The sequence below is a fragment of the Podarcis melisellensis genome (genome assembly GCF_964234715.1).
Source record: "Podarcis melisellensis genome assembly, chromosome: 2".
Lineage (NCBI taxonomy): Eukaryota > Metazoa > Chordata > Lepidosauria > Squamata > Lacertidae > Podarcis > Podarcis melisellensis.
The window spans coordinates 32,341,378-32,354,002 of record NC_138529.1 but is presented as its reverse complement, the minus strand read 5'-3'; the positions used below and the strand labels follow the sequence as shown (position 1 = coordinate 32,354,002).

The 12,625-nt window shown below is 45.3% G+C and overlaps 2 protein-coding genes across 3 annotated transcripts in view; one reads left to right on the top strand and one right to left on the bottom strand.

Moving 5' to 3' along the window:
- Nucleotides 1-2,851, bottom strand: part of RAB37 (RAB37, member RAS oncogene family) — a 72,954-nt gene extending 70,103 nt beyond the window's left edge. Inside the window, exon 1 of one of the 2 annotated variants that reach the window (XM_081899912.1) lies at nt 2,482-2,851. In XM_081899912.1, coding sequence (XP_081756038.1) covers nt 2,482-2,601 — 120 coding nt within the window. In that variant the 5' untranslated portion in view covers nt 2,602-2,851. The remainder of the gene's footprint in view (nt 1-2,481) is intronic. The other variant, XM_081899915.1, reaches the window with a different exon arrangement.
- Nucleotides 1-12,625, top strand: part of LOC309363459 (polymeric immunoglobulin receptor-like) — a 103,953-nt gene that overhangs the window by 30,526 nt on the left and 60,802 nt on the right. The window lies entirely within an intron of this gene.

Below are 12,625 nucleotides of genomic sequence, written 5' to 3'. Positions count from 1 at the left end.
GTCAAGGAAGCTGATGGGGGGGGGCAGACGACACCACAGGCGCGTGTGCACGCACACACACACACACACACACACACACTAATAGTGGGTTGCATCCCATTAAGTTTTTTTCTTAGCATAGACCCACTGAAATTAATAGACCTAAGATAGAATAAACCCATTGAAATTAATGAACATGCCTGAGTAGAACTAACACAAGATACAACCCAGTATTTTCACATATCACAGAACTTTCCCAACACTGGACTTCATGAGTCAATATATTAAATATTTAAAACTCAGTAAAATATTATAGACACACACACCCTGTCACTCTGGCTGCCTGGGGCTGATGGGAGCTGGAAGGGTACAGGTGTTCCACCCTACCATAAACCATCACTCATTGCTAATGAAAATCCAAGGAAACTGAAGTCATCACTCCAGTATACCTGAAGGAGCACCTCCACTCCCATCATTCTGCCCCGACACTGAGGTCCAGTGCAGAGGGCTTTCTGGCGGTTCCCTCACTGCGAGAAGCCAAGTTACAGGGAACCAGGCACAGGGCCTTCTTGGTAGTGGCACCCGCCCTGTGGCTCACCCTCCCACCAGATGTCAAAGAGAACAACAACTGCCAGACTTTTAGAAGACATCTGAAGGCAGCCCTGTTTAGGGAAGTTTTTAATGTTAAAAGGTTATTGTATTTTAATATTCTGTTGGAAGCTGCCCAGAGTGGCTGGGGAAATCTAGCCAGATGGGTGGGCTATAAATAAATCATCATCATCATCATCATCAGGGATATCGCCATGGAGTGTGATGCATGCAAAAGCAGGTCCACCATATGGCCCTCCAAATCGGCTGTTGCTTCTGTTCAGTCAGGCACTGCAGCAGTACCACTTAGAACCAGGAACCATGAGCATGGTGTTGATGTGGTGACAAATTCCTTCACCAGCAGCAATAGCCTCCTCAACATCCATGGCAATCTTATTAGAAGCTGCAAGTTTGCTTGCCTGGAATTTTGATTTATTATTTTTATCACCAACTGGGGACAAGGGAAACAAGGCAGCCTGGCAATCCACCTGGGTCACAAACACCCAAACCGCAGAGAGCATTTAAAGATTCAAACTCAGCATCAATACATCCCAAGAGCTAATCTTATGGAAGCAGCAGCCACACACCTTAGATACATAGGACTGGATGATGGGAATAGGTACAAATGGATGCATTTGGAAGCAATAACTTACTACTGATCAAGAGCCCTGCATGGCTGAAATATGCAGCCATCAAACCCATTAAGTTGAGTTAATAGAGGTGAAGCCTTATTACATTCAGGAACTATTAGAGTCGTAAGGAATAAGTGGCTTGAGGACTGCAGGCTATGAGAGAGAGAGAGAGAGAGAGAGAGAGAGAGAGAGAGAGAGAGAGAGAGAGAGAGACTATAGAAAGATACAGAACACAAGGATGACAGAGACAGAGCAATCCTGTTATCCAGAATAGAAGCTGCCCAGGCACTATAAGAGAGGGCTTCCACCCAAAAGACTCTGATTGCAGGGTGGAACCACATAGTTCACATGGCAGGTTCCCAAAAACTCCCCTTAGGGTCCGTTTTAGACAACACACCCTATTTCTCTTCAAATTCAATGATTGTTTGTATCTCCTCTTCAAATTATCCTAATTAGTCCTTGGAAATAAACAAGGGGCTTAACTAACAGTTGTTGTTCAACAGCTGTGTTGTGTCAACAACACAGTAGACAAAAAAAGTTCCATTCCCTGTAATTTGCTGGCAAATTGGAAGTTTCTTGCAGTGCTGTTCTTCATGGGGTTCTATAAATAAGCCACAGCCTGGCATTAATGTCCCATCACGTTCAGGACTCGTTCTCGCCATCTTTTGGGCTCTCCAAACATTGCAGATATTTACTTGGATAGTTCAAGAGGGAGCTCGGAGGAGCTGCTATATGAAAATATGCAAGCTTGGGACCAGAGTCTTTTTTTAAAAAAAAGACAGTGCACAAATCATGGTTTAGTTTCCACAGCTGATTTCCATTTGATGGATCTGGTTTAAACTTCCCTCCCCTCCCCTATAAAAGTGTATGCAATTGCAATGAATTTACATGCAGCACCAAATTCTCTCCTATCTCTTTTACTTGCTCTCCTTAAGAACTCTACAGTTTTTGTTGGGGTTCTTTCTAACCATAAGAAGATCCCTGATGGATCAGACCAAAGACCCATCTTGTCCAACATTCTGTTCCCACAGTGGCCAACCAGATGCCTCTGGGACGCTCACAAGCCGGATGTGAAACACTTCCTGTCCCATACATTCAACTTCTAAAGCACCAGGCATAAACGATAAAGATCACATTGAATAAGCCTCCGTCCCTCTCCTTTGTACCATAGCGTTCTGTCTCCTTGATGTTGTTTCATGCAGTGGTTCCAATTTTAACTCTTTCTCTGCTCTGCCCTACGTCCTACAACTACCCCCCCCTCACACACAGAACACATCTGTACCTTGTGCAGAAGGTCCTCATTGTAGTAAGTGCTGCTTTGGATGCCAGTCCCATTGGCACCCATCCCCGAGTAGTCATAAGGGCTGCCAGCCCCGCTCTGATATCCCCAGTACGTCTCCATTTCTCTTCTCCAGGCTAATTTTATTGCGTCAATGCTAAAAGCGCCGGCTCCGGGCCAGACCTCAATGCAGCAAGCGAGCGCAGCAGTTCTCCGGACTCAAGCCTGCTACATTTTCCTCCTCTCCCGGAGAAGGAAAAGGTGCGAAAGAAACGCATCTAAAGAGAGCTCGCCCTGAAGTGAAGCTAGGCTAGAGGTACGGGAGGCGGCGGCGTGCGGGAGGGAGGCGGGCGGTTGTTGACGATCTGGGTTTCCTGGGACTGCGAAGTGCTGAGCAAGCGAGAACCTTGCAGCTTTTACTGATCCATAAAGCTGCAGCGCCTGGACAGAGTTTCAGCACCAAGGCCAGCTCCGGCAGCACCAGAAGACCCGAATCTCTTCGGCTAAGGAGCACCACGGAGACCTCTCCACCGCACCCGCTCTAAGCGCTGCTTTCATGTCACAGATCAGCACTAAGGACAGCACCCGCAACACCTGGGAGACTAAGCCGTCAGCTACATCCGCGGCGAGCCCCACCCAACAGATATTAATGCATTGTAATAAAGGTTTTTGACGTCGTCCCTTTAAGTGCCCAAACTTGAATAAACAATCTGCTTTTCCTCTTACATCACACTGCCCCCTGGTTCCTTTTCCGGCACTACCAGCAACTTTCAAACTTATCACTGCGGATTTCAGAAGAAACCAAAGGAGTGAATGTGTCTGAGAACGTCCAGCTACAGTTTTCGATCATATATGGTGTAAAATCTGGCAAGATTTTTCGCCCCCAACAGCTTTCAATATCCTTCTTTCCTCCAGGTGCGGACAGCCTCTTTGCCGCTGTCAGATGCTCATGGGAACTGATTTTATCATTGATGCAAGCAGAGCCACACAACTCCGGAAAGGAAGATGTAGCACAGATTCCTAAATAAAAGTGAGCTGCCAGAGGCAATCATTCACTGAGAAGGTGCTTGGAGCTTTTTTTCCAGTTTGCCTCTCGTTTGCATTTCAAAGGGGGGAAGGTAGAGTCTTACTTTAGTGATTCCCTTTAGATACCAGAAACAGATTCCACTGGATATTAGGTAAAGGTAAAGGGACCCCTGAACATTAGCTCCAGTCGTGACCGACTCTGGGGTTGTGGTGCTCATCTCTCTTTATTGGCCGAGGGAGCCGGCGTACAGCTTCCGGGTCATGTGGCCAGAATGACTAAGCCGCTTCTGGTGAACCAGAGCAGCGCACAGAAACACTGTTTACCTTCCCACCGGAGAGGTACCTATTTATCTACTTGCACCTTGACATGCTTTCGAACTGCTAGGTTGGCAGGAGCAGGGACTGAGCAATGGGAGCTCATCCCGTCGAGGGGATTCAAACCGTGACCTTCTGATCGGCAACCCACAGTGCCACCCGCGTCCCTGGATACCCACTGGATATTAAGAGACGTTAAATCAAGCAATCAAATACACAACCAATAATATGGATGCTTTTTGTTTGCCAGGTAAATTCAGAACCTGAAGCAAAATCGATTGCCATAATTATTATTAAACACAATGCAAAAAGCAACAATTTCCCAAACTTTGTTTCACTGGGAAATTCCAAGACAGTGATTGACAGTCATTGCCCTCAGATCTCTGCCTGAGTAAGGACCGAAACTCCCAAGAAAAAGGAATGACTGACTAGGTAATGCTGAGAGACGGTGTGGTTGGACCGGGACTGGGCAGACCACGGTTCAAATGCCAGCCTGGCCATAAACCTTGGGCCTCTTCCTGTCTCTCAGTCTTCCTCTCAGGGTGGTTGTTAGGATAATATTAAGAAAAGGGAGAACCATGCATGTGACCCTGAGCACCTTTGAGAAATGGCATGATTCTATTTATTTATTTATTGCAAGTAGCTCAAGGTATACTGCACACGGTTCTCCCCCTCAATTTGCACCACAAAACCCTTTAAGGTAAGTTAGGGCTGAGAGGAAGTGACTGGCCCACCCAGTGAGCTTCATGGCCAAGTGGGGATTTGATCCCTAGTCTCCCAGGTCCTAGTCCAACACTCTAACCACTATACCACACTGCCTAAGTGTAATAAAACAATAAATAAGATGTAAGATGCAGTGAACAGGATATAGGTCATACAAGCTGCTGCTTGAGTTTGGGAATACGTAGTATGACAAGTAGATTTAATTCCTCTTTTAGAAGGTAAGGGTAACTATACAAGTGGCATTGATTTCTGCTGTTGGTATCTTTTCCAAAATCTGGGCATGACTTAAGGCGGCAACTTTCTTTACACACAATTATTCTTCCTAGTATGAGACAGAATGACCACATGTTTGAGGTAACTGTGCCTATCCCTAACAATATATTGGAGCATCAAGCTCTTTTTCTCTTTTTAAAAAAGGAATGTTGCTGGAAAGAAATGTTCAGTGCATTTATCCAGATCTTGGTTATTTTTCTAAATTATGTTGTTAAATCACAGGAATGCTTATGTCAGTTTACAGTCAAAGAGAAGAGTTTATCCATATATCTGGTCAGGAGGAAAATGGGAAAAGGGGAAGTTCCAGAGCTAGCCCTTTAAAAGACAAATTTCCATTTAAATTAGATGGAATACAGTGGTACCTCGGGTTAAGTACTTAATTCGTTCTGAAGGTCCGCTCTTAACCTGAAACTGTTCTTAACCTGAAGCACCACTTTAGCTAATGGGGCCTCCTGCTGCCGCTGTGCCGCCGGAGCACGATTTTTCTTCTCATCTTGAAGCAAAGTTCTTAACCCGAGGTACTATTTCTGGGTTAGTGGAGTCTAACCTGAAGCGTATGTAACCTGAAGTGTATGTAACCTGAGGTACCACTGTACTGATTATTTACAGAGCCCTTATAATACTTGATTGGGGTGGGGTTTTTGCAAACATACAAGCAGAGCATATTGGAAGCAAGCAGTTTCTTATAGCAGAGAGGTACAACCACTAAAGGTAAAGGTAAAGGTACCCCTGCCCGTACGGGCCAGTCTTGCCAGACTCTGGGGTTGTGCGCCCATCTCACTCAAGAGGCCAGGGGCCAGCGCTGTCCGAAGACACTTCCGGGTCACGTGGCCAGCGTGACATCGCTGCTCTGGCGAGCCAGAGCTGCACACGGAAGCGCCGTTTACCTTCCCGCTAGAAAGCGGTCCCTATTTATCTACTTGCACCCGAGGGTGCTTTCGAACTGCTAGATTGGCAGGCGCTGGGACCGAGCAGCGGGAGCGCACCCCGCCGCGGGGATTCGAACCGCCGACCTTTCGATCGGCAAGCCCTAGGCGCTGAGGCTTTAACCCACAGCGCCACCCGCGTCCCTTAGGTACAACCACTAATCATGTACAATTCCACCTGGCTTGCTAATGCTCAGAACAAAGTCTCTTTCTGACAATCACCTCCAGCTCTGCAGGATTTCATTATGCTACCCAAGAGAGTGAAACAAAATGGGACCATCATTTGTGCCATAGATTTGGCAGCACAGACAGGATTAGCCGTCAGAGGGAAAGGAGCCAACAATAGCGAGCCCCAAAGGACAGGTAAAAAAAAGGTAATGTCCAGTCAAAGGTGACTATGGGGTTGTGGTGCTCATCTTGTTTTCAGGCTGAGGGAGCCAGCATTTGTCCACAGACAACTTTCCGGGTCATGTGGCCAGAATGACTAATCCACTTCTGGCGCAACAGAACGTGATGGAAACCAGAGCGCATGGAAATGCCTTTTACCTTCCCGCCACAGCGGTACCTATTTATCTACTTGCACCGGCAAGCTTTCGAACTGCTAGGTTGGCAGGAGCTGGGACCGAGCAACGGGAGCTCACCCCGTCACGGGGATTTGAACCGCTGACCTTCCAATCAGCAAGACCAAGAGGCTCAGTGGTTTAGACCACAGCGCCACCTGCGTCCCTCCCAAAGGACAACGATGAGATAAAGCCCTGTTGAAAACTAATCGTGGCCTGAAATCTTGCCAAGCCTACACACTGGAAGTGTGTAGTTAACAGTGAATGATAGCCTTCATTTTGGTCAGGCTGCACCCCTCTGGTTTTATATGGCCTGTGAAACTATGGAAGAAATGCTCCAGCTTTTTATTAGATCTACTATAAAGCATCTAGAACTGCATGTCCTACTCAAGGTATGGACACACACAGTTTTCTATTAGGGCACTCACAGAACTGATCTCTTTCCTAATCGTTGTTAGCAATGCTTGACCTTCAGACCAATGAAGTGCACTGGAAGGATATTTTTAGTCAACTGTGTGCCTCTAAGGGGTCTCCCTTATGGTAGCTAGTTATGTCAGCTTTCCAGCTACGATGCTGGAACATTTGACAGGTTGGTATAGACCAAGGAGTTAAAAAAACAACAACCCCACTTAATGTTTTTGTTTCAAAAGGCAGCAGGGACAATTTTATCAGAACACTAAACGAGTAAACATTAAATGTGTGACTTTCTGGGATGTCTCTCCCTGGGAGAGCTGTTGTTCCCTGCCTTGCAGGACTTTTCCCACCTGGACCTAGGAGGGTGGGTCTGGACTGACTCCAGCTACAAAAGCTGAGACTGCTGAACAGACTCTTGGGCTGGAGTGCTATTTGGGTGGAGGGAGTTGTTGCTGTTGTTGTTTTTTGGGGTATCTATTTTAGATCTTGTTATTTGGAAATTGTTCAGTTTAGTTGTGTATTTTTAATGCTTTATTGTTTGTGACTACTTTTGTTATGTTGTAGTTAATGCTTTTCATACTGTAAGCTGCCTTGAGCTTTGCTTGAACTGTGGAAAGGCAGCATACAAATAAAATTATGTATGCATGCATGCAAATATGTATGTATAAAAAACAACATTGCAGAGGTAGGCGTGACCACTTCTGTGTACTCTCCAACTCTATAGCTGGTGCTGCTTCCATTCAACCTCCAGTTTCTATCACCTAGACCAGTTTAGTAAGCGTATTATAATAGGAGATCACATTCCAGGACTGCCAACTTTAAACTGACCTTGCTCCTGTGTTTTCACTAGTGAGCCAGTGTGCTGAAATTAAGTCAGTGAAGCTGCCCCCATAACCTCATCTGCAAAAAGCATCACCTGCTAAATTTCTGCCTGTCAGATTTCTTTTAAAAACAGACAATCCAATGAACTGGGTGTTGGAACTAGTGTGCGTTGTCTCAACTTAATGCCCTACAGATATTTTGGAAAACATCTCCCTCTAGCCCGATACTTATGGTCCAAAATATCCATAGGGCACCAAGTTGGCTGATTTGATGCACTAGTCTTTGCTCAAAACGTCTCCCCTTGTGAACATGTCCTGTACTTCTGTTCTGCCTTCTGCTTCTGGGAAACAGATTAGGCCGCCAAAGACCTTACGGTCTTACTTGAGGATGTAGAATTATTTCAGTTGCTTATTGGCACAGACCTACATGTCCTGCTTAGCTAGTCAGGCATCTGTACATGAGTGCAGCTTCCCACATCCTCCTTTAAAACCAGTTACTGGTATCTTGTGACAAAATACAAACTCTCTTCAGTTTCTAATTTGTTTTCATGAACAAGGACTTAAAAGTGGAATGCCAAATGAGTCAACCGAGGGGAACTGACGCCATGTGAAATTAGCTCCTCAATCACACTTATTTTTCCATTACGTAAGACATGCCATTTTTCTGAAGGGACAGGACTTCATGGCACTTTCTTGCTCGTGTAGCTGACTCAGGTTCTTTGCAATAGCTACTATTAGGAGGATTGCAGACAACGTAAGAAAACAGATCATTTCTACTTGCCCCATCTAGAGCACAGCTATAGTTGTGCGGGTGAAGGTTGCCCTTCCTGTAGGATCGAGGCTACTGAGAGTCAAAGAAGTTATGCTATACCAAAAGGCAATCCTGTCTACGATGGAAAGAGACTTTCCCTTTCAGCACTTCTTTCGTATGGCAATTAACAGTCTCGGGGTGTGTGCACACATCCTGCTTACTCTGCATTGGGTGCTTTGACTGTAGCTGTGGGAAGTGGTGCACCGCTGGTGTTAACCATAATTCACATCTGCCCTTCTGGGTTTGTTTTTTTACAATGAAATATTGCATTTTGATGTGTTCCCCTCTCCCAACTTAGCTTTGCTCTGAATTGAAACAAAGAGTAACCTAGCTGTGTTTTAAGTCAGTAACATGTCAGCCCAAAATATTGCTGCTCAAGATGAAGAGCAAGATGGTAGTACCCAACTTCATTTTGCACCTATAAGTCAATGCCTGGAAGCCAATTTTTGCTTCAGCACAGTTGATGGGACAGTGCCCCCAACCACACCAGAGGGTGGCAGGCTAACTTTGATGGGCCCAGAGCAGACAGTGAGGGCAGGGCAGGGCAGCCCTGTCATCCAACAGAGCAGAAAGCAAGGGGGATCAAAGGGAACGGCAGAAAGGCTGCTGCTCCCACACACACATTCCAATATTTGCCACCTGAGGCCACCCCCTTACTCTGCCCAAGGGTAGAGCCGGCATAGTCTAATAATTTCAGCATGGTCTAATAATGTTTTATATGCTGCCCTTTACCAAAAGATCCAAGGGTGGTGTACATCCACATGACAATGGCAGCTGAAATCATTAGCTTGTGTGTCCTCATTGGCATGAGATGGGAAGCGGAACACACACACACACACACACACACACAAACACTATACTGTGTAGTCTGCATGGAAGTGCCTTTGAAAGCCTCCTGACAAAACAGGCTTTGCAATGCAGCCTTCATAACGCAGCCTACATCCACAATTCCAAATCCGACAAGGGAATCTCCCTTACTGGATTAAGGCAAATTATGTTTATGAGCCGTTTCTTTTTTAAAGTTATAGATCACCTTAGCATGAATTGATCTTTTTAAAAATTAAATCACAGAGTACTGTAAGGCAAGGCTTAGGTTTATATTTTATTTATACACAGGGCTCTTTTCTAAGTCACCTCCCCCCATCCTCACGAATGCCAATTCCGAGAACCATTTCTACATCCATGAACTTCTAGCTCAACGACTGTTCCTGGCCAAGTTAATTATGCCTGCCTTTTTTCTTCGCTCTCTCTCTCTCTCCAATGGCGTAACTGCTTGGATCAGATGAGTGGTCTCAGCGGCAAATGTAGCACAAAGTGAAAGGATGGTAGCAAGCAGGGAAGAAGAAAGGCTCTATCATTTCCTAAGACTGAGCTGCTATTTTAGTCAGCTGTGAAACTCTCCTTCCATCAGGGGAAGATGTATGGAGATGACAAGCAGCAGAAACCCAACAACCAGCAACCGGAAATGAGAATTAAGAACTAGGGAGTCCCGTAAAATGCAAGGCTAGGAGGGCCTAACCATTTAATAACCAGCCTTGGCATTTCCATTTAAACATAGATTTGATTGACACCAAGAAAATAAACAGGCACACAGGGAGCCATCCTATGCATTATACAGAATGGGAAGGTAGCATTCTGGGCTGGGCCACTTCAGGTGAAGGTTTTTAAAAATTATTTTTGAGAATGCATCAAATGAAATTCTATGCACAATGCAAGCCTGAACCTCAGGGAAGAATATTTTGCACAGTCCTCTCCTTTATCTGCCAGTTTACTATGCACAGTGAGCTCATGGGTGCAGTCAGGGGGGGGCAGGGGGCAGCTGCCCCCCCCAAATCAATACAAATCTGAGGTTCTGCATCCCACCCCCCAACAAAAATCCTGGCTACGTTCATGTGTGAGCTTATGACACAGCTTATGTTCAAAACACCCTCACACACACTTGCATTATGAAACGGGACAGTCAGAATCCCATCATCCGTAGAACTATGATAAAATACAGACAATCCATTCATTCCACAGCAAACCTTCCAGAATTGGTAGAAACATGTCTATTTTTCTTTTCTCCTTTCAAATGTCTAGAAGAGTGAGCCATTAACACCCCAGACCCTGAAACCTTGCCTTGGTTTATTTTCCACCCTGCTGCCAAAGTTTGTGAAGTCTGCTCTAAGCAAATTTATTGGATCAGCAAGTCGTTATACTGAGAGTTCAGACCCTCTCTGTGTCTGCATTCTGATATATAAAATAAGTAAACCCAAGCAAGAAATGATTGGATGACAGGCCACTGGCTTATGACATCATGATTTGCAGGAACCGGTACACCTATCCTGGTGACGTGGGTCCACCACAAAGCAGCAAATGAAGTCATAGGGTGGTGAAGAAGTAGAATGGACTATGCCATTGCAAACTGCAGGTGAATGGTGACATTTTTAAATGTTGTACCTCAGGTTAAGTACTTAATTCATTCTGGAGGTCTGTTCTTAACCTGAAACTGTTCTTAACCTGAAGCACCACTTTAGCTAATGGGGCCTCCTGCTGCTGCCATGCTGCTGGAGCACGGTTTCTGTTCTCATCCTGAAGCAAAGTTCTTAACCTGAGGTACTATTTCTGGATTAGCGGAGTCTGTAACCTGAAGCGTATGTAACCTGAGGTACCACTGTAGATTTAACTTGGGTCTCTTTCCCCCACTAATTTTTAAAGCCTGAAAGGCAACTCATGCATCTCCCAGCTCCTTCCCCCAGACTTAGTGAGATGCATGTGGTATCCCTTCGTCTACCACTTCCAGAGTCACCTGAACAGTCTGTCCCTTCATAACATCTGAAACCAACTTGAACTTGCACCCTGATTTTCAAGGAAACTCAGCCACCATCTCCCTCCCCATGCTGTGACATCCATCTTGCATCATATTGGCCGATAGTAAACGCCTTTAAAATCTTCATAGAATCATAGAGTTGGAAGAGACCACAAGGGCCATCAAGTCCAACCCCCTGCCAAGCAGGAAACACCATCAGAGCACTCCTGACATATGGTTGTCAAGCCTCTGCTTAAAGACCTCCAAAGAAGGAGACTCCACCACACTCCTTGGCAGCAAATTCCACTGTCGAACAGCTCTTACTGTCAGGAGGTTCTTCCTAATATTTAGGTGGAATCTTCTTTCTTGTAGTTTGGATCCATTGCTCCGTGTCCGCTTCTCTGGAGCAGCAGAAAACAACCTTTCTCCCTCCTCTATGTGACATCCTTTTATATATTTATATCTTCACTCGGGGACCTCGTGTTTGGCAGATCAAGAGAGTGACTGCTGTTATGTGGGTGGCAATAACTTTAAAGTGACCTCATTGTGAATTTTAAGAAACCATCTGAATTCCCTGGACTCTCACTCTTGTCATGAGCATTCATGTTTGGCTATTTATAGAAAACCCCTCAGAACGGCACTGAAATATTCATTTATTTCTACCCATGCAAACGCCAACAGAGTAAAATGCAAAATCAGACGCATAGCAAAAGAATACGGCACACAACAATTCCTCTAAAACAGAAGATTATTATAGCCTGCATTAAGAGCTACAAAATCAATACACACGCATCTGAGAGTACAGTCTGGACATCTTCAAGTTCAGCAATGGTTGACACTACATTATGTTCCCCCCTGTTAGTGAAGGCTTAAGGTCAGGATTGGCTAACCTGTGGTCCTTCAAGTGTAGTTGGACTACAGCCCCCCTCAGCTTTGACCATTGGCCATGCTGGCTGGGGCTAATGGGAGAAGGAGCCCATTCTCTGGAGAGCCCCAGGTCACCACAAACGAAGACAGCACACCAGCTAGTAATCTAGACAAGAAATTCATTGTCTCTTTATTGTTTTCCTATTAAGGCACTGGGCTGGTGCAGAAAGTTTCCCTTCATTCTAAGGTTCCTGAGTGCATTTTCCTCTGTGTTTTACACTAAAACAAATTGATCAGGAGTGTGCCTTCTGGCTCAAAGGAGAGGAAGGGAAGGAGAGGTGCCCACAACCCGAAGGATAAATTTGGCCCAGTAGCATTAACAACAGTTGAGAATAAAATGGAAGAATGCACATGTCATTATTATGAGGCTGTAATTCAGTTTGGGAAGCACAGAATAAGCAAACAGGGCTTGGCAATAAAACAAGTAATTAGTTTGTATCATGTCAGCGCAACTGCTTTGAAAGTAATGAAACGTTGTGTATCTGCACCATCTGAGGAGCTGGCTGAAATGCAACAATCTTGTTAAATTTAGGCAACCCTTGACTAATAGGAAAATGCAACAG